The sequence below is a fragment of the Mastigoproctus giganteus genome, chromosome 10, assembly GCF_048544385.1.
Source record: "Mastigoproctus giganteus isolate SK-2022 chromosome 10, ASM4854438v1, whole genome shotgun sequence".
In the NCBI taxonomy this organism is placed as follows: domain Eukaryota; kingdom Metazoa; phylum Arthropoda; class Arachnida; order Uropygi; family Thelyphonidae; genus Mastigoproctus; species Mastigoproctus giganteus.
In genome coordinates this window covers 53,837,943-53,858,963 of record NC_143584.1, presented here as the reverse complement: position 1 = coordinate 53,858,963, position 21,021 = coordinate 53,837,943, and the positions used below count along the sequence as shown (strand labels likewise).

General features: G+C 37.1%; 1 protein-coding gene across 2 annotated transcripts in view; it reads right to left on the bottom strand.

The window, feature by feature from the left end:
* The window catches only part of LOC150079033 (twitchin-like), a 2,795,346-nt gene that overhangs the window by 19,175 nt on the left and 2,755,150 nt on the right, over positions 1-21,021 (bottom strand). For both annotated transcript variants that reach the window (XM_090382361.1, XM_090382360.1), the window contains 3 exons: positions 20,376-20,573; positions 6,526-6,639; positions 2,464-2,705 (listed from right to left, as the gene is read on the bottom strand). In XM_090382361.1, the coding sequence (XP_090238487.1) occupies positions 2,506-2,705; positions 6,526-6,639; positions 20,376-20,573 (512 nt within the window). In that variant the 3' untranslated portion in view covers positions 2,464-2,505. The remainder of the gene's footprint in view (positions 1-2,463; positions 2,706-6,525; positions 6,640-20,375; positions 20,574-21,021) is intronic.

Here is a 21,021-nt window from a genome sequence, read left to right as displayed (position 1 = left end):
AGTTGATTGAGATATCTTATGACAATAGTTTAAAAAGCATTCATTCCAAAAAGCCATTGATTAGTTTTTGGATTGGAGTGGAGAAGGAATATCAGACTTTGTCAAGAATTGCAGTCAAATATTTGTTACCTTTCACAACAACTTATTTATGTGAAACTGGTTTTTCATCTTTAACTGCTTTAAAAATAAATATAGGAACAGGCTGAATGTTGAAGATAACTTGCGACTCAACCTTAGCAAGATAACCCCAACCATTGATGAACTGTGCAAGTGTAAATAAGTGCAACCATCTCACTGATTACCCAGTAAAATGTTTATAATTTTATAAGATTTGTTAAATTGTGTTTATATGTAATTTATGAATACAAAATTTAGTGTGTGTGTATATATATATATATATGTTTTATTTTATTCCCATTGTTATACTATAACTATAGTTTTATCTATCTATACAAGGGGTACGGCAGTTACATACACATTTCCAGGGGATACGTGAAGCATAAAAGGTTGAGAACCACTGATCTAGATGACGACTAACTGTATCAAAATAGCCTATTCAGTTAGATAAACATGATTTTCCTTTAACAAAACAAAATGTTGTGTGTTATTTAGAATGCCATATCTATCTAAATCATTGACTGTAAGATTTTCTCTACCACTAAAGTTAAACCAACTGGTCTGTAGTTACTACTGGCGCCTCCGTAGCCAGGTGGGCAGGAGCAGCAGTGCGTAGCACATGCTTCTTGATTAGACCAGGGTTCGAGCCCGTGCCCACCAAATACGGAGGATGCGGAAAGGTCAGGGAATGATCACCGCATATCCTCGGAGCAATATGGCCTTAGTTGCTAATGCTCCTAAAAACCAAATAACAACAACTGTAGTTACTGACTTTGCCAATCCAGAGGCATCTCTCCTCGTGAGTCCAAAGATGCCCTGATAATTAACATTACGGGTTCAATAGACTCCCTGATGGCTACCCTCAAAATTACTGGGTATGTGCCATCAACTCCAAGAGGACTCTGCCTTTATAATCAAAAGTGTTTCTAATAAACAGTCATCTGTAATTTCAAGATCACTAATTTCATAAGACTGTCTCATTTGCACATGTAAAGAATTCTTTGTTGCTTTTCTTGGCATTCTTTTTCAGAGACTTCTCGTCATCTGCCTTGACTTTCCTAAATTCCTTTTTGACTTGATTGCAGACTAGTTTATCTTCTCAGCATGATGGGTCTCTCTTCAGTAAAGACAGATGCAAAGTACCTGCTCAATTCATATGCAACATCAGCTTGGTTGATCTAAGACTTACCCATGCACAGTGTGCAAGGGTTACATCTGATTCACTTTTTTCTTCCTTATATTCTTATATTCACATTCTTATATTCATTCTTATATTCACATATATGAAAAATTCCTTGATCTCTTAGTGCTTTCTCACATGCAGCCATTGATCCCCTTTGTGAATTGGGGATACATTTGCACACATTTCCAGTCCACAGGGACCACGGTGAATCCAGTGATGCTCTCATAATTATGGCTAAGGATTTGTTTACTTCCTTTTCTGCCTCCCTTAATATAATTGGATGAAGAATCCCATCCACCCCAGGTGGTTTTTTTTTTTTTTTTTAAGTTTTTAACTTCAACAATTTCTCTTCCCACTTTCCTCTCAGGTATCACAAAATCATTCAGTTTCCTGTTAGAATTTGATAAACTTCTAGCATCCCCCCATGTGCAAATGTAGATGCAAAATATCTATTCAGTCTATCAGCAGCCTGGACTGGATCATCAGCAGTTCAACTACTGAAATCAAGTAGACCAATATAATTTAACCCCCTTCCTTCTACTGTTAATATATGTAAAGAATTCTTTGCTGCTTTTCTTGACATTCTTTTCCAGCGACTTCTCGTCATGTGCCTTGACTTTACTAACCTCCTTTGTGACTTGATTGCAGACTAGTTTATATCTACCATAGGCTGCTGTATCACCTGATAATTTACATGTATCTCATGCATTTTTCTTCTCTGCCATGTGTCACAATAATTCATCTAGTAGTTTCTATGATTATTTCCCCTGAATGCTTCCCTTCCCATTTAGAATTGGCTGATAGTAACATCATCAGTTGGTCCCCCTGTATAGAATTTAAAAACTGTCTGAGACCACTAGTCACCTTTTATGAAAGCAAAAACCCTACCCCTTACCCTTGATGGTAGTTACATTTTGAAGTAAATCCCGTATCAGTACACAGTGATCAATCACTGTCACCTAGTGGTGCTTTTATCTGCAGATTCTTCATTCTTGAAGAATCACTGGTGAAAATGAGATTAAGGTTTCTCTCTCTCTCTCTCTCTCTCTCTCTCTCTCTCTCTCTCTCTCTCTCTTGTTGCCTCTCCTACATGCTGCTGTTTTTGAATCCATTATTTTTGATATATATTTTAAAATTTACTTATATATTAAAGAAAAACTTACCTTAGTATAAAAATAAGATTTTGTTCTAGATTCGAAGAAAATTCAAAGGTCGGCTTCGGTAAAAACATTGAGCGAAACTTCAGCTTTGCTCTCTCCAGAAGCATCAGCTACACAAAGTGTGTACTGACCCATATCGGTTGTGAGGGTATTGGGGATAGTAAGGTTGAAGCGACGGCCTTCCTGGCTGAACTTATAGTGAGTATTCTTCTCATCGATAACTTTAGTGTCCTTTATCCACCTTGCTGAAAAGGAGAAGTAAATCAAGCAAAGTTGTAAATCAAACCTTATAATGCTTTGTTTTTATTAAAGCAGTTTGTTTTTAAGTATTTTATGATGTTTAAAGAAGTTAAGTATGGAAGGATGTGTTTATTGACTCCTGCACAACAGGATGTACATCACAGCATATTTTCCATCAGTGTTTGATTTTTCAATTAAGGGGTTATTTTTTATTAAAGAAAAGAAGTATAATAGAAAAATGCATTTATTTTTCATATTTTACAATGTTAGGTTATGCTATATATATTGTTTATTTATATATCTATGTGTGTGTGTGTGTAGTTTGTATATACAGGGCCGGCTTTAGGATAAGGCCGAGTGTGTGTGTGTGGGGGGGGGACTTGCCGCAAATTGTTAAAATTAATCATTCTAAAAAATGAATCTTTGCGTCAGCAGGAGGGGGTTGCCATCAGTCAATGTGGACTAGGGGTGCCATATACCCTTGAATTGGCCGTGTATATATATATGTATATGTGCGTATGCAAGTGCATATATGTATATCTGTGTGTGTGTGTCTGTATATATATACTGTATATGCAGGGTGTCTCAAAAATATTGCTACAAACGTTTAGGGGAGGTAGGTAACATCTAAAGGAATGTGAATCGCATAGGAACCCATAACATCCGACCGGGCTAGCCAGGTGGGCAACCCAAAGGTTGCGGGTTTGAATCCCGCCTCGGGCTTGGATCAAAGTACTGCAAAAACCTTGGGAGGTGCATTATGGCCACAGAAGCCGATGCGCCAACAACTACCAAAAAAAAAAAAAAAAAAAAGAACCCATAACCTGAAACGTCACGGGAAAGTAGTAGCAGAGGCACAAGAAGCAGAAATGACACAAGACAGTAATTAGTGTCAAACATTTATTTGACATAATATTAACAATGGAGTACGAGATGGATGCATTTCATGATGTTACAACAGATGCTCGAAGGTTCCACCATGAGACGCGATGCATGCGTGGCACCGATGCAGCATGGATTGGCAGACACGGTCGAACACACCTGGAGTTTCTTTGACAGTAGCAGCAGCGCAGACGAGTCTCGCCACGAGATCCATTTCCGTCTCCACAGAATGAAATCAAGGCTCGATAAATCAGGTGAGCGTAGGGGCCAGGCAACGGGTCCACCACAGCCAATCCATCGACGCCCAAAACACCTGTTCAAATGGTCATGAACACACCTTCCATAATGGGCAGGTGCCCTGTCATGTTGAAATCAAATGTTGCGTCTCACATTTGTTGGAACATTGTCAAGTAATCCTGGTAGAACTTGTTCAAGAAAGATCCAATATTTAGCGGAGTTCATGCGGGATGGTAACAGGTATGGGCCGACTAAGCAGTCACCGACCATACCTGCCCACACATTTATTGCGAAGCGATGTTGTGCCGCATGGGGGCACACACTGTGTGGGTTGTCATGAGCCCACACATGAGCATTTTGCTGATTGAATAAGTGAATAAGCCTTCCCGAGTGAAATAAGCCTCATCCGTGAATAAAACATAGGCTGGAAAATTCAAGTCTCGAACACTTTCTTGGAGAAACCACTGAGCAAAAGCCACACGTGCAGGATGATCCTGGGGGAGCAGTAACTAAACCTTTTGGAGATGAAAGGGGTGTAAGGAATCGTCATGCCAGACACGCTGTACACTGCAACGAGACACTCTAAAGGCAGAGGCAACGGCACGTGTGCTGGTAGTAGGATTATTCTGGACGGCATTAAACACATTTTTTGTTCCATGCGGGAGTTCGCGTCGAACGTGGTCTGCCCGCACTACTCCTGTTACCTCTAAATGACCCATAATCGCACAAATTTTGATGCACACATGCAAACAAATGGTGGTCCGGTACATGTCTGTCTGGGAAGCGTTCTCCATAAGTTCATTGACCGGCTCGTCCATTGCCCTCTGCTAATCCATGCACTAGGTGCATGTCTGCCAGCTCCCAGTTCGTATATCGATGCATGCTCTTCGTGCAGTGACTACTGCTTGAATGAGTAAACCAGAAATTTTCCCTCTCGCGAACTGATGAACAGCGCCTTCTACCGACTTACGGTGACGTTTCCGGTTATGGGTTCCTGTGTGATTCACATTCCTTTAGATGTTACCTACCTCCCCTAAGCGTTTTGTTCCAATATTTTTGAGACACCCTGTATATATACACTGAAAGGGCAGAATGGATACCTCGTTCCTAGGCGAACCCAGTTTGGCAGGTATATGGGTACACTACATTCACGTAGATGGTAATTTGATGTCGGTATGGATAAACATGAGTTAACTGACTTTGAAAGAGGGATGATAGTAGGTGCCTGATGCATGGGTCACTCTATCATGGAGATGGTACAGAAATTGCACTATCCTATTCAACAGTATCAAGAGTAAATTGGGAATATGCCATTTCTGGAATAACAGCTCATCGTGAACAGCGCTGTGGGCAGAGAAAGGTGGTAGATAAACATGGCCTTGACATCTGTCTTGCATTGTTTCAGCCAACCGGAGAGCAACAGTGGCACAAATTACCACCGACTACAATGGGGGAGGTGCCAGAAACGTCTCCACCAAGACCATCAGGTGATCATTAGCCACAGTAGGTTATGAGAGCTGCCAACCCACTAGAGTCCCATTGCTAACACCATGGCACAGGACTCTGTGCCTCAACTGGGCGAAAGAGCATCGGCACTGGACTTTAGATGATTGAAGATGGGTCCAATGAGTCCCTTTTCCAGTTATTTCGAGTGGACAGGAGGGTGCATATCTTGTGGAAACCGCATGAAGCTATGCACCCGTCATGTCAACAAGGAACTGTTCAGGCAGGTAAACAGTTGGTAATGGTATGGGGTGTGTTCAACTGGCACACGTTGGGACCTCTGGTACATCTTGACACATCTCTGAACGGTCCAGGTTACATGTCCATCCTTGCAGGCTATCTGTATCCCTTCATGGTCATCATGCACCCACAGGGCAATGGACTCTTTCAGAAGGATTGTGCACCGTCCCACAGAGCCGTGGTAACTAGAACTTGGTTTGAAGAGCATTCCGCATTACCACCATTGAATGGCCTCCCAGTTCACCGGACATGAACCCTGTTGAGCATCTTTGGGATGCTGTGGAAGAGTCCATTCGAGCTTTGGATCCTCCACCGGGGAATTCAACGGAATTATGGACAGCGGTGCAACAAGCATGGCTAGAAATACCTGTAGAATGTGTGGGTGTAATGGCTCTTCGTGTGACTGCCCTTATTCGGGCGAAAGGTGGGCCTACCCGTTACTAGACAGGTATCCATGATTTCTGTCCACTCAGTGTGTATATAGATATATAAATGTAGTCACAACACTTGCTACTTAAGGAATGTGCCATCCCACACTTAAGCCAAATGGACCAAAATACAATATGATATATTGTGTCAATTATTTATTTGACTATATTAATATAATTGATAAGAAATCTAATTAATTCATTAGTGTTTCATTGCATCACCCACACACTTTTTTTTTTAAAAATCAAATTCAAATTTGTATTGCTATTAAATCAAGTATTGAAAATTTTAATCTTAGCCTTATTCAGTTATTTCTAAAGGGATGTGTTCCCTTTCTATATTAGTTAACCTTGATAATAAATGTGGATGTTATTATCAAGTTACATACAAATTTGATTTTAATTTAAAAAAAAAAAAAAGAACAGTGATGCAATAAAAAACTATCACAATCAGTAGATCTGAATTGTAAGAAATATTAAGAAGAAAGAAAGAAAGAAAGAAAGATTAAAAAAAAGAACATTTTAAAAAGCTTACCACTTTTTACATCTTTTAATACTGTTGCACTAAACATTGTCGATTGACCTTCATGTATGGTCACAGAGGTAGGAAAGATGGAAAAGCCTGGTCCTTTAGGTTCCTCACCAGGGACTATATTTAGAATATGAAAAAATTACATCCATATATGATAAGAAAAAATCTAGACAATTGTAATATTGTTAAAAACTGAACATTTGTTACTCTTTGTATCTTTCAAACCTGAAGTATATTTTGCTGGATAATGTAATTTTCACATTAAAATGGATTTAATGTGAAAATTATAGTAATAATAAAATAACATTATGAGAAATATAAATTAAGCAGTTTGAAAGCTAAAAGGAGAATTTATTCTGCACATAATAGATTCAGTATATTTATTTAATGACATTAGAAAACAGCTGTCCATAGCAAGCTGAGCTTTTACAGCTCACCTTTAGTTAGGTGCTTTCTAGGTGTTTTCATAATGATTTAATAAACTAATCAGAGAAGAGATAATATATATATCCAATAATTAGAATTTTAATTACAAAGAATGAAGTTTTCAGGGCAAATGAACCCCTTCCTCTGCAAACGTATACAGATTATAACAGAATATGGACATTATAGATAAAAATTTCAATAGATATAAGAACTGTGCGTGCTCTGATGTGTTCATGGCCACGAGATTGACACTTATTTACTAGATTGGTGTTCATTGTTGGTACATGGACTTGTGTGGGTTTGCTGCCAGCATTTATCAAGCTTCAAGACTGTTGGTTCCAAGATAGGGTGTAGCCTCGTGCCCTTGCAGTGATTCAAGGTTTTGAATTGCATGATATGTTCAACGATTCCAGCCAAAGGCAGAGGCGGAAATTGTCGGGATTGGTCGATCACTTTGTAATCGCGTTTAGGGTCACACAGTCCTGTACCAACAATGAACACCAATCTAGTAAATGAGTGTCAATCTCGCACCATGTATGCATCAGAGCACGCACAGCTCTTATATCTATTGAAATTTTTATCTGTAATGTCCATATTCTGTTATAATCTGTATACGTTTGCTGAGGAAGGGGTCCATTTGCCCTGAAAGCTTCATTCTTTGTCATTAAAATTCTAATTACTGGATATATACTGTATTATTTCTTCTTTAAGTCATGGAATCCAGTACCACAGGCCCATTTGTATTTAAACTAATTAGAGTTAGAATTAGTGATACAGTGAAAGGAAACCAAGGGTTTTTGATGCATAAAAAAAAGTACTTGTTTTCTCTTTTCCTATACATAGGTACTGATCCAGTAGCTCTTTGAACTTCCCTAGGCTACCTACCTCAAATACCCATCAAGAAAACCTATTCTAATGATTATCAACTGGCTGGATAAAAAAATTCTTAGTCTTGTTTCTCAAACTGATCCACTAATGGCATTTGGTTTCAGCGGAAAAAGCATTGAGGCAACTTTATCAGACATGAAACAAATAAAAAATAATAATAATAAATACATCTGCAGCTGTTTTTGCTAAAAACCACCATTGTTCTCTGGCACAGTGGGATTACTTGCTGTTGGGCTGCATTTGTGTTCAGTTCATCCAGACTAATGTGTTTAGTTTTTAATTTCATGTTATTTGCATGCTATATTGTTTATGTTCATTAAATTTGCATATGTCATTACTACTGTGTTGCATTATTATTTCCAGTTTACAAAAATGGATCATTAGCTCAAAAGTGGTTTATTGAAGAGATATAAATAGCAACTACTGACATAAATGTAAACAGGAACGCTGTGACAAGTGGATCTGTGAGTGTGATGATCTTGCATGAGCAGCCAAAAAAAGAAGATCAAACAGGAAGTATGACAATGAACATCTGAAAATGAGATTTTAATGGACCAGCAATCTGCTTGACTCTAGACCCCCTGTATATTCTCTGTTATGAAACTCTGTCAAGTGACAGTAAGAAGCCTTCAAAGCTTTCATGGCATTTTCAAACAAAGCACACTGAACTGTCTAGTAAACCAACTGAATTTTTCCAGAACAAGTGCAAATAATGTATTCAATCCAAAATGACTTTTGTTGTTAACCTGGCAGTAGTATCACCTTATGTAAACATAATGCAAGTGATATTACTATCATGATAGGCCCCAGATTTTAAATTTAATATTTGAAGGAGGGGGAAAAGGATTCAGCTTGGAATGTGCTAATTGCAATACTTGTTAATTTTATTTCATTATTTTTTAAGAATAATTGAAAATTTTGCAAATGTACTAAAAATTTGTCCACTAAAATACTCCTTAGTTATAATGAGAGGAAAAAATATTAGTTGTAATTCAAGTTGGAAGAGGTTAACTGTTTTGTCTTTCTATTTTATATTACTAACTCTTTTTTCCTGAAAATTTGAGTTGGTGGAGGTATTAATGTTGAGGGTGATTAAGATTGATGTAATTTCATATCAACACAACAAATTAAGTCAATATTTATAAAAAAACATTTTTAAATTAATGTATTTTAACGAAAAAAACATTATTAATTCTGCTGTGTATATAATGAATATTAACACGAAACCATTCATATCCTTTTTATCCCCTCAAAGATCCTGTGACTTCACTACATGAAAATTAACTGGGGTTAGCTGATTTACTATTTTTGGCCATAAACTCTATCAGAATTTCTCTTATTTTCTGTGATACATATAGGCAAGTGGTGAACTTTGAGAAGCTTTTGGATAGTCAAAACATGCCATTATAATGAAAAGCCATGTTTCACTACACGACAAACTATACTTGGCTGCACACAATGGAGTCATATAAATGATATTTTGTTGCCTCACAGGCCTACTCAGCATATGCAAAGGGAACAACTGTATAAACAGGGGGGAAAGTAGCATATACAAGAATAAAGATACCATTAAGAAGGTACAAAAAGTAACAATTACTAATCGCTGACTAGTGCATCACCAGAATTAAATATTTTTTGCTAGTCCTGTCAGGGAATGCAATACTACTGGTGGGTTAAGGGAGGAGAAGACATCAAAACTATAGCGGCATCATTCAGAGTTGTACTCCTTGAAGCAAAAAACAAGCAAAAGTGAGTTGTCCTATTGTCAAGAAGCTTGTAAAGACAGCCACAAAGTTAATGACAAATATTATGCTTATTAAGTAGATAAGAAAATACAAATTATATGCTTCTCTACTCACACAGGTAACTATCCAACTGACCTGAAATATTTATTCAAACAGTCAGCCTCAACTACCTGTGAGGGCAATTTGTTCAAAAAATCAATGACTCGCTGGCTAAAAGAAAACCTCCAACAATTCAGTCTAAACCTCTTTAAATTGAATTTATGGCCTCTAGGTCTGGAATTCTTTATAACAGTGAGAATTCCACCTTCATTCATTTTACTAATCCCTCTCAGCACCTTATAAACCTTTATTAGGTCACCACTGAAGTGCCTGGCTGCCAAGCTCTGTAGTCCACATAATCAGTCTTTCCTCATACAATCACCATCTCACTATTCCAGTTGCCTGTCTTTGGACCCTTTCGAGAAGGTAGAAGTCATTTTTCAGATGAAGTCTCCATACTTAAACACAATATTCCAAATGTGGTCTTGCAATTACCTTATACAGTGTAATTATGACATCCCTATCTCTACAGGATAACATTTGAAAAATCACTGATAGGACACCATGGCTATCCTGGCTGCCTGTTTACACAGTTCAGAAAACTTCATATCTGTCCGTATTTAACTAGAACTGTAAAGCTACTTATAAAATACGATATAATATGACCATTAAGTAAATAAAATGGCAAAACACTTATGCTTTTTTGGAGTTTGTAATTCACAGCTGGAACTTGTAATGACAGTCAACACACCCTTGTTTACTGTCATTACGTTGTATTCACATACATGAAAAAGTCCTTGTCTCCATTCTTTGCTCTCTCTTAGCCAGTGCTTTCTCATGTGCAACCTTTGTCTCCCTGACCTTATTTGTGGAATTATAAAACTTTTTTGGCTAAGGTAAAGAAAGCCTGCACGAGAACGACGAGAAACATGAGATAACTTACGTGGAAAATTAGTTTCCCGACACCAGACTCTAGCGCTGCTCACTCGGTAAACAGACGGTAGGTGTTATCAGTCTGGAGCAGAAATCGAGAAGAATATATTGATTGACAGGTAGGCATGGCAAATGATGAAATGGTTGGTGGTGGGTGCGGCAGACGACAAGCTACTGTGTATTCATTGGTTGGCATTATGATGTGTATTTACCAGTAAAGGTTGGTTATTGGAAGTTTAATGGCGCATCAGCAACTAAGGCTATCGTGCGTACCAGTAAAGAACGGTGCATAATAGTTTTGTAATGAATGGTGAACAGATAATAGTAGCGATGAATCTTTTAAGGTGCTGATTGACGTTATGATACGTGTGTATCCACACGAGTGTCTTTAAAAATAAAAGTACAGTAATAAAAAATTAATGTTTTGTTAATAAACAATTTATGTGCTAGTCCACCCATGATTCTAAAGAGGTTACCCCCTCCATTTCAGGAGGGATTCAAGCTCCCATGGGATTCAAATGGAGGTAACCTGACCTTTTTTCACCATTAAGAAATACTGTAATGGTGAAAAAAAGGTTAGGGCATGTGCGATTAGGACAAGTTACCATTAGTGCTGCTAAAGTGATACTAAACCGATGTTAGCATTTAGCATTAGTAGAGGCATTTTATGCAAGAAAGCAAGCTTATGCAGCATCAGCCAAAAAAAAAAAAAAAAAACCCCACTTCCACTTCACCCCTCTGTTCGTTCAAAATACCTGTCCAGCTGAGCCTTAAACTTATTTAGGCTATCAACCTCCACCACAAGGGATGGCAGTCTGTTCCACCAACCAACCACCCGCTGGCTAAAGGCAAATTTCCGCACGTCTATCCTATATCTGTCTTTCCTCAATTTGAATTTATGCCCTCTCAGATGATTTTTCTGAGCTAGAGGAAGAATCCCATCAGCATTGAGCATGCTTAAACCATTCAAGGCTTTATACACCTCTATCAGATCACCTCGCTGGTGCCTAGTCTCCAGACACTGTAATTTGCAAAACTTAAGCCTTTCTTCGTAAGAGCACCCCTTTGTTCCATTCACTAATCTTGTTGCCCTTCTCTGTACTCGTTCCAGCAGCTCTACATCCTTCTTGAAATGAGGCCTCCAGACCTGTATACAGTACTCTAGGTGTGGCCTGACCATTGCCTTATACAATGGAATAATCACCTCCTTATCCCTGCTGGAAAAATTCCTGTATATCATTGACAATACTCCATGAGCTACTCTTGCAGCCCGTCTGCACTCCTCAGAGAACTTCATATCTGCCTGCACAATCACCCCCAAGTCCCTTTCATTCTCTACCACTGTCAGTGTAGTACCACAGAGTTGATACGTTGCTCTGGGGTTGCTGTTTCCATGTGTAGTACTTTACATTTGTCAAGGTTAAACTTCATTTGCCACCTCTCAGCCCATCTGCTCAACCTTTCCAGATCCTGTTGCAGCAGCATAGTGTCAGTAGTGTCCTTGACAACCCTGCCAACCTTTGTATCATCTGCAAACTTGGACATTAAGCTTGATATACCATCATCAATATCATTTATAAATACAGAAAACAATAATGGACCCAACACTGAGCCCTGAGGGACTCCACTAATAACATTAGTCCACGATGAGCAGTGTCCATTGATTACCACTCTCTGTCTTCTCCCCCTCAACCACCCCTTTATCCATAGCAGCAATTTGCCTCCAATGTCACACTGCTCCAATTTGTGTAGCAGTCTTCCATGTGCAACAGTATCAAAAGCCTTTCTAAGATCCAAGTATATAATATCAAAGTTATTCCCTGCATCCAGTTCTTTTGTGACTGCATCATAGTATCCAATCAAGTTGGTCAGGCAAGACTTCCCCTTAACAAAACCATGCTGTGTCTGAGCTATAACTGAAGTCTTGTCTAAATGATCCTGCAGTGCTTCTTTAACCAGTGCCTCCATTAATTTTCCTGGAACAGAAGTTAAGCTCACAGGTCTATAATTACTTGTGTCAGCCTTTGATCCTCCTTTGTGAATTGGGGTCACATTTGCACATTTCCAGTCTATGGGTACCTCCCCTGAGTCCAAGGAAGCTCTCATAATTATGGCTAAGGGTTTGCTTACTTCCTTTGCTGCCTCCTTTAATATAACTGGATAGATCCCATCCACCCCGGGTGCCTTTCTTGTGTTTATCTTCAACAGTTTCTCCTCCACTTTACTCCCAGTTATTTCAAGATTCTGTAGCTTACTGCTAGAGTTGAATACACCTCTGGCATTCCCCTTGCTGAATAACTCCTCATGTGTGAATGTCGATGCAAAATATTCATTTAGTTTGTTAGCTACCTGAGCAGGATCATCAACAGTTGACCCATCAATATCAAGTGGACCAATCTGATTCATCCCCTTCCTTCTAGAGTTTACATAAGTAAAGAACTCTTTGCTGTTTTTCTTTGCATCCCTTGCCAAGGATTTCTCGTAATCTGCCTTCGCCTGCCTAACCTCCTTTGTAACTTGGTTGCATATCAACTTGTATCTATCATAGGCTTCTGTGTCATGTGTTAATTTGTAAGTATCCCATGCATTTTTCTTCTCTGCCATATGCCTCATTAGTTCATCTGACATCCATTTTGGCCTAAACCTTGAACAATATTTCTTAGTTGGTATGTAAAGCCTAGTGGCTTCCAAGATAAGTTCTTTGAATGCTTCCCATTTTGAATTTGCTGTTGGTAACATCATCAGTTGGTCCCACTGTATAGAATTTAAATACTGTCTCAGTCCATCGTAGTCGCCTTTACGGAAGCAATAACCCTTCCCTTTACCCCTAATGGTAGTTACCTCTTTCAGTAAATCCCACTTCAGCACACTGTGATCACTGCCACCTAGTGGTTCATTTATCTGCAGATTCTTAATGCATGAAGAATCACTGCTGATAATCAAATCAAGAGTATTACTCCCTCTAGTTGCCTCCCGAACATGCTGATGTAGAAAACAATCATCCAATAAATCCACAAAAGCCCTGCTAGTGTGCGAGTAACCAGCCCCCAAATTCCAGTCAATATCTGGGAAATTAAAATCTCCCATTATAAGACTCTCTGATTTACTGGCCCACTCTATTTCCCTGTACAGTTCCTTATTATACTCATCAGAGTCATTAGGCCTATAGCACACTCCTACTCTCAATTTTGATCTCCCAATGCTTATGTCACACCAAACTGACTCAACACTGCACTGTCCAGCGATGTCGACTGGCTTCACTTCCTTGGTTTTTATGTGTTTCTTAACTAATAGCATAACCCCTCCCCCCCTTCCTATTCTGTCTATCCTTTCTGTAGACGTTGTACTCCCCAAATTGCAGTTCTGCATCCCTTATATCTGTGTGACACCACGTCTCTGATATTGTTATTGTTATTGTGTGTTGTGTTCGTGCACCAATCAGCACATCATTTGCCACGCCTACCTGTCAATCAATATATCGTTTTCGACTTTGCTCCAGACTGATAACATCTACCGTCTGTTTATTGAGCGAGCAGCGCTAGAGTGCTGTATCGGGAAACTAATTTTCCGCGTAAGTTATCCGACGTTTCTCGTACAGGCTTTCTTAACCTTAGCCAATTTTTTTTTTTTTTTTATTAGCAAGTGGCTCTTATACAGAAATTGGAACCTGTGCTATATACATATATATTATATACAGATAATATATTATTATCTGAATTATTGCAGATCAACTTGTACCTATTGTAGGTTTTGGTACTTTTCATTGCTCTGTAACTGTCCCATGTTATCTTTTTCTGCTCTATTTGACCAGCCAACTCAGCAGTCATCCATTGATGAAAAATGTTGAATGCATAGTGTGTACTACATTTTTTTTTTTGGAGGATATAGTAATCTTAATGATCATTTTCACTTAAAATAAAGAAAACATAAGCAAAACTGCAGTGGTGAGACTACAAATTCTTGAACATTATTGCAAGAGATATCCAATTTCTGCAGTGTTCTTTAACAACCATACTGAACCAATCACCAGATCCTTCCCTGAACTCTGTGGGTACCTCTGCAATTGTGAATCTGGTGGCACTGCAGGCAGGAGACTGCATCAAGCCATTTCTTGCTTGCTTGCATCCAGGCACTAAGATCACTTTCTATATGAAAAAAGAGAACTGTATTTTTCTGTCCATGAGAGCTGGCATCTGGATGCACTGGCTTCCATAATTCCATGTTAATTCAGTCCTGACTACAGTATCTTCAAAATTGATTCTTTTTTTAACCAAACAGAGTTCCACTTAGTAATTAAAATAAAGTGCTGCTGTGTTTTTCTCACCCATTTTCCTTAGCACTGCTAAGAAATATGAGTAACTTTCATAAAAAATATTATTCAAATAGTACAATTCCCAAAAATGGTGGTGGACCAAAACAAAATGATTTAAGCACCAAAACAGCTAATTATACAAAGCATCAGCATGTTATTATCTTAATGGCATGTTTTATTCTGTCAGTTTGCTTTTGACTGGATGAAAAAAAAAAAGTTTCAGGTGATACCATGGACGCTTACCAACAATTAACTAATTTGGCCATGCTGTGCAAAAAAGTTAATAAAAGTTCTACCTGTTGAGATGATATTCAAACCTAGGCCTTTTCCATATACTCAAATGTCTCAAAACTGTAATGTGCATTTTTTTTTATTGATTCTTTTATTTCATGCAAGTGCAAAAATTATATTTTTACTGAATATACATGGGAATGAAGTGGAAAACCAAATGGATGTCATGACACAGAAAATGGTTCATGTAGCAGTCAACTGAATGCAGATTGACTCGCTTGGAATTTTATAACTTTATTATAAAACAATAAATCTAAACAAAACAGGAAAAAATATCATTTTTTTATAAGCAAGATTTGGCAGATTTTTTAATATAAAATATATATTCGTTTTTTGTGTTCCTGTAGTTCATGTTTTTAATAAAACATGATAATTCTACCTGAAGTTTTTGTTCCTATAGTAACTGATTTAATAATTTTATTTGAATCAAAAATAAAATTATGTATTGTTTCATGAAATAGTGTTAGCCTTGCTAATATTAAGGTGTCCAGAATATCCAAGGAGGTTAAATTCACAGCATCCTGTCGTTTATAAATGCATTCTGGAAATATGTCCTAGGTGCTGAAATAATGGGTCCTGATTTTTCTTGTTCAGAGTGCATTTATGTCTCATTTTGTTTTTAAATCTTCTAGAATTTGTTTAGTCCTGGTTTTTAATCCCTGAAAAACTAGCTACCCTAGATATATCCAATGACACAACTGTATATAATAAGACTTTATAATTTTGTATTGATGATGATGATACTAATCAAAACTTCTGTTATTATCATAATTTATTTCTGATTTATAGTTTAATGTATAATTTATAGTTTAAACTACAGTTTGTACCAACCAATAAAATAACTACACTGTTACTAAACTGGTAACCCAGGAATAGCCATGCAGGACCTCTCAGGTGACTCACGAGAACAACTTTCTTTACCTTCCTAAATATAGATCTAGTTTTACTCAGGTTGTTTTTGAAGCAATATTTTTGTTTTCCAATGTTGTTTAACCTATATATTGAGGATATGATATGTAAATGGAAAGAGGAAATTAATACAGGAATATATTTAAATACAAAGAATAGGATTAATACACTGTTATTTGCAGATGATCAAGTAATTATTCAAGATAATTTACAAAGAGCAGTATTTAAATTAAATCAAATAACAGAAGAATATAAAGTTAAAATATCAACAATTAGAACTAGAACAATGGCTTTTAAGGGGAAAAATATGGCGAGAACAAAAATAGTTATAGATAATAAAATATTAGAACAAGTAAAATAGTTTAAATATCTAGGATGTGATATAACATATGATGTCGAAGAAGATATGAATCAGAAATTGGCAAAATTTCAAAATATATGTGGAACAATAAAAAGAACTCTGGCTAAGAAAACAAGGAAAGAAACACAATTGAAATTTTACAAAGTAATGGCAATACCAACACTTCTTTACGGTTCTGAAACATGGATACTGAAACAAAGAGACATTAATAGAATACAAACTGCAGAAATGAAACTTTTAAGATATGTTAAAGGACGTACAAAATTAGATAAAATACCAAATGTAAATATTAGAAAAGAATTAAAGATTTACTCAATTAATGAAAAAATTATAGAATATAGACAAAGATGGAAAGAACATGTAGAAAGAATGGAAGATAATAGATTCCCTAAATTAGCTTACACTTATAGAGCAAAAGGAAAAAGAGACAGAGGAAGACCGAAGAAAAGATGGGCAGACCTCTTTGAGATTGGAACAGGTGGATCGCCTAATCAGTGAAGAAAGACAAGACAATTTTTGTTTTCCACAGAGTAATTGCATGAAAGAACCAGACATGCCATGCGCCAAATTTTTTTAACTCTTACATGCATGCTTATGCTCCTGTTAGGTGACAACCCCCCCCCCCCCATTTTTTGTACAATTGCTATTCTAGTTCATCCATTTCCTAGAAGTAAAGCTGCTTTATTAGTTTAATCTGATTCTTAGAAGTGTCATTATTACTTTAATCTGTTTTCTACAAGTAACAAGAAAAAAAAAAACCTAATGGATTGAAAATAAAGTAATGTCCATGCTATTCTAGTTCAAGGAAAGAGACCAGTTATATTTGCCTCTAAACTTTCTAAACTGCTTTGTAAATAAAGCTTTTCTCATCTTTGGGAGGAATATTTTAAGTAATTTCCAGAATAATCTGAAACATATAAAAATTGTGGAAAGGTTTTCTTTCATTGCAATCATTCTTGTAATTATTTTGGTGAAGAGCACTTCGGTTGATGGAAAAAAAAAAGTCTTTTATTTATCATTTGTTTATTTATTTCTTAATATACAGGTTGATTCACTACCAGTGTGACAAAGTTGCAGGAGGTGTAGGGGGCACAAAGACGAATCGGAATCACATAGCATTGCAGGGTCCGAAATGCCTTCGTCATGCGGTAGAGGACGTTGAACGGGAGGTTGCATGAACAGCGATCCTGCTGGAAGTCAGCATTTGCGAACCGGTTCCCGAGGCAGTAGGATGGACGAGTATTCAAACGTTGAACTGGCCGACATGCACCTCGTGTATGGAGCTGCGGTCTGTAATAGGCATGCCGCTCTGCGCTTGTACCAGGAACATTTCCCGCACAGGCGTGCTCCTCATCATACGATTTTCGCACATGTGCACAGAAGGTTACGTGAGACTGGTTGTTTCACAAAAGGTACCATGAATCGAGAACGAACGACGAGGACGCCAGACAATGAGGAGAATGTCCTACGTCTTGCAGAAGGCAGTACGAGTACTCGAGCGATAGGCCAACGATTGGGTATTTCCCAATCCACTGTATGGAGGATACTGTCAACAAACCAAATGAGTTTATACCATCTGCAACGCGTCCAATCATTGGAGCCTGCGGATTATCCACTCCGGAGGACTTTTGCTACTTGGTTTCTTCAACAGAAATGGTTTGCAAATGCTGACTTCCAGCGGGATCGCTGTTCATGCAACCTCCCGTTCAACGTCCTCTAACGCATGACAAAGGCATTTCGGACCCTGCAATGCTATGTGATTCCGATTCGTCTTTGTGCCCCCTACTCCTCCTGCAAGTTTGTCGCACTGGTAGTGAATCACCCTGTGTTTATATATATATATATATAAATAATAGAATATGAAGTGTGAAAACACTGTTAAGCATTATTTGCTGGCTTGTCGGCAAGCTCAAAAAGCAGATGCATGCACTGAATGATTTCATCAACTCTAAAATCAAAGTACCTAATGGCTTCATGTTTATATTTTTTGACTGTATTGAATTATTCTTAATTTTAAGCAGAGTTAGTAAAAGTTGCTTCATATTTCTAAATTGATATTTTTGTTTTTCACAGAGTAATAGTGTGAAAGAACCAGACATATGCCATTCGCAAATATTTTTCTGAAGAAGAAAACTCATGCAGAAACTTTTCCAAAGTTAGTCAGCTGAAAGGGGTAGCACAACTCTTGCTGTACCAAACTGGGGCATGACTACTGTTGGGCTAATATTGAATTAAATATACAATTTATAAAATACACAAATAAATGCATTATCTATATTGCTGGGTTTTGATGTATTGTATTTGTATCTTCTCGTGTTAATCATCGCAATAATTGTTAACAGTAAACTGATATTGTAAGAAAAATAACTTCATACAAGTATTTCTATATATTCTTTTCTTCTATATCTCTTGTGCCTTCTTTTGAAACCTCACATCTGGATATGATGTCACTGAAGCATTTGTTTTTTTTCTTGCTAACCGTGTCCTCCAAATGAAAAACTTCCCAGAAACCTTTAGCCTTACTCTTTGATGAATCAAATTCTGGAGTTTCTGTGTGAGTCAAGCTGTATACATGCTGTATAAATAAAACAATAAATCAGTTAAAAAAATCTCATGCAATTGCTCTCAACATTTCTATGGCTTTTGATAATGTTTGGCATGTAGGTCTTTTAAACAAGCTTTCATTTTATGGTTTGCTTACTATTTTTTTAGTCAGTTTTCTCTCTTACTGCTTACACTGTGAGATTGTAGATGGCTGTCTTATAGCTTTTCAAGCTAATGCAGAGTTCCTGAGGTTCTGTTCCCTCGCCCACTCTTTTTCCTTCCATATCTTAACTGCTTTATTCTACTGACCTGAAATATGTCATAGTTTTGCTGACGATAGTACACTACATCCTGCAGTTTGACAAAGGCTGCTCTGCACAAAGTCTACAACTCTTGTATATCCACCATGATGCTAAGTAATTCTCCACTGGAGAAAAAAAAAAACTTGGTCACCTTCAAATCCTAAAATCCAGTCCTGCTTATTTCTTGAAAACAAAAACAACAAGAAAAAAATCTGTCCCTATGGTCACTTGCAAAAACACCCAGATTTGATATAAAGTAAATTTCCTTATGTGCTACAACTAGAGCTACTACACTGTCTCGTGTGTGTGTGTGTGTGTGTGTGTTTCTGATATAAACCAGCTAGTTCCCTTGCTGCTTGAGTTGTTGGGAATTGGAGAATTTACTGATACAGTCACTTGATTCAGTTCCAGATACTAAGTTGGCAGTCACGTGTGTGTTTGGGGGGGGGGGTGTATATTCAGTTTCAACTGCTTGTCTTTTCTATATATATTTCAATGGGTACTGGTGCAAATTTGCACCTGTGGTTTCATCTGTTTCTTTCATACTGATTCAAAATACCTCAACCAGCCAACATTGATTCATGTTTAACTCTAAACTCACTGAATTAACATTTGCTGTTCCACTTTTTTTTTTTTTTTTTGGAACAACTTTCCTTCATATGGATATCCTAAAAACAATCTACAGAAATTAAAGACCACTATGAACAATGTCCCTTCAACATGCATGGAGCTACTGTACTACTGCTGGTTCCAATGCTTTTTGAGTTTGGGCTACCATTAAAAACAAAACATATCTAAGGCAGTAATCACCTTACCGAGTAGCATACCAATTTTTATTATCAGCATCAGCTCATTAAAATACATGCTTCTTTTTTCATTTCAGTGAAAAAGGTTTTTATTTTGAAATTTGCCGGGTGATGCCTTTCACCATATTGAAGATTAACCCAAACTTCCTGTGATAATAAGATAGAAAGTAGAGCTTAATGATAAAGGGAGAGACCACTTTCATAATCTGTTTTAATGACATATCTATGAAATAGCTTTGCCATGATAATAGTAAAAAAAATTGTAAAGGTAGCAATTATGGCATATTATTTACTTACCTAACACTACTAGTGTACATGTGCTAAAAACTTCGCCACTGTCATTATATGCATCACAGGTGTATATACCTCCATCTTCAGGAAAAATTTCAGCTATAATAAGTTGATGAGTTTCTCCTTCGCTTTTATACTGGAAATCATCACTTGATTTAATTTCTTTATCATTATGTAGCCATATTACATCTACTTTGGATGCAGCTTTTCATTGTCGTGAAAAAAAAAAAATATACAAATGTATAAAATAAGAAAATTATTATAGAAATGTGAAAAGTAAAATTAACACATTTCATTTTAAATGTTCTAAAAAATAAAAATCACTGATCAAATTGTATTATCAGTGGTACCTTGTATTCCTTGTAGTATACAAATTTATTAATATTCTAGGGAAAAAAATAACTCAAAAAAATAAAATATCAAGTGTAATAAATGATTACAGAATAGTTTAAGGCTAAAACCTCAGGTTACTTAGGGAGTTAACTATTTATTTTTTAGTCTTCTCCTATGGTGAAGCGTTACTTATTCGAGGTATTGCAATATCATGGTAACTCGTGAAGGTTCACAATATGAGATATACTTAATGATGCCAATTTATAACTGCAAAAGTAGTTGGCCATGTACAGAAATCATGCAATTGCACTAACGTTTA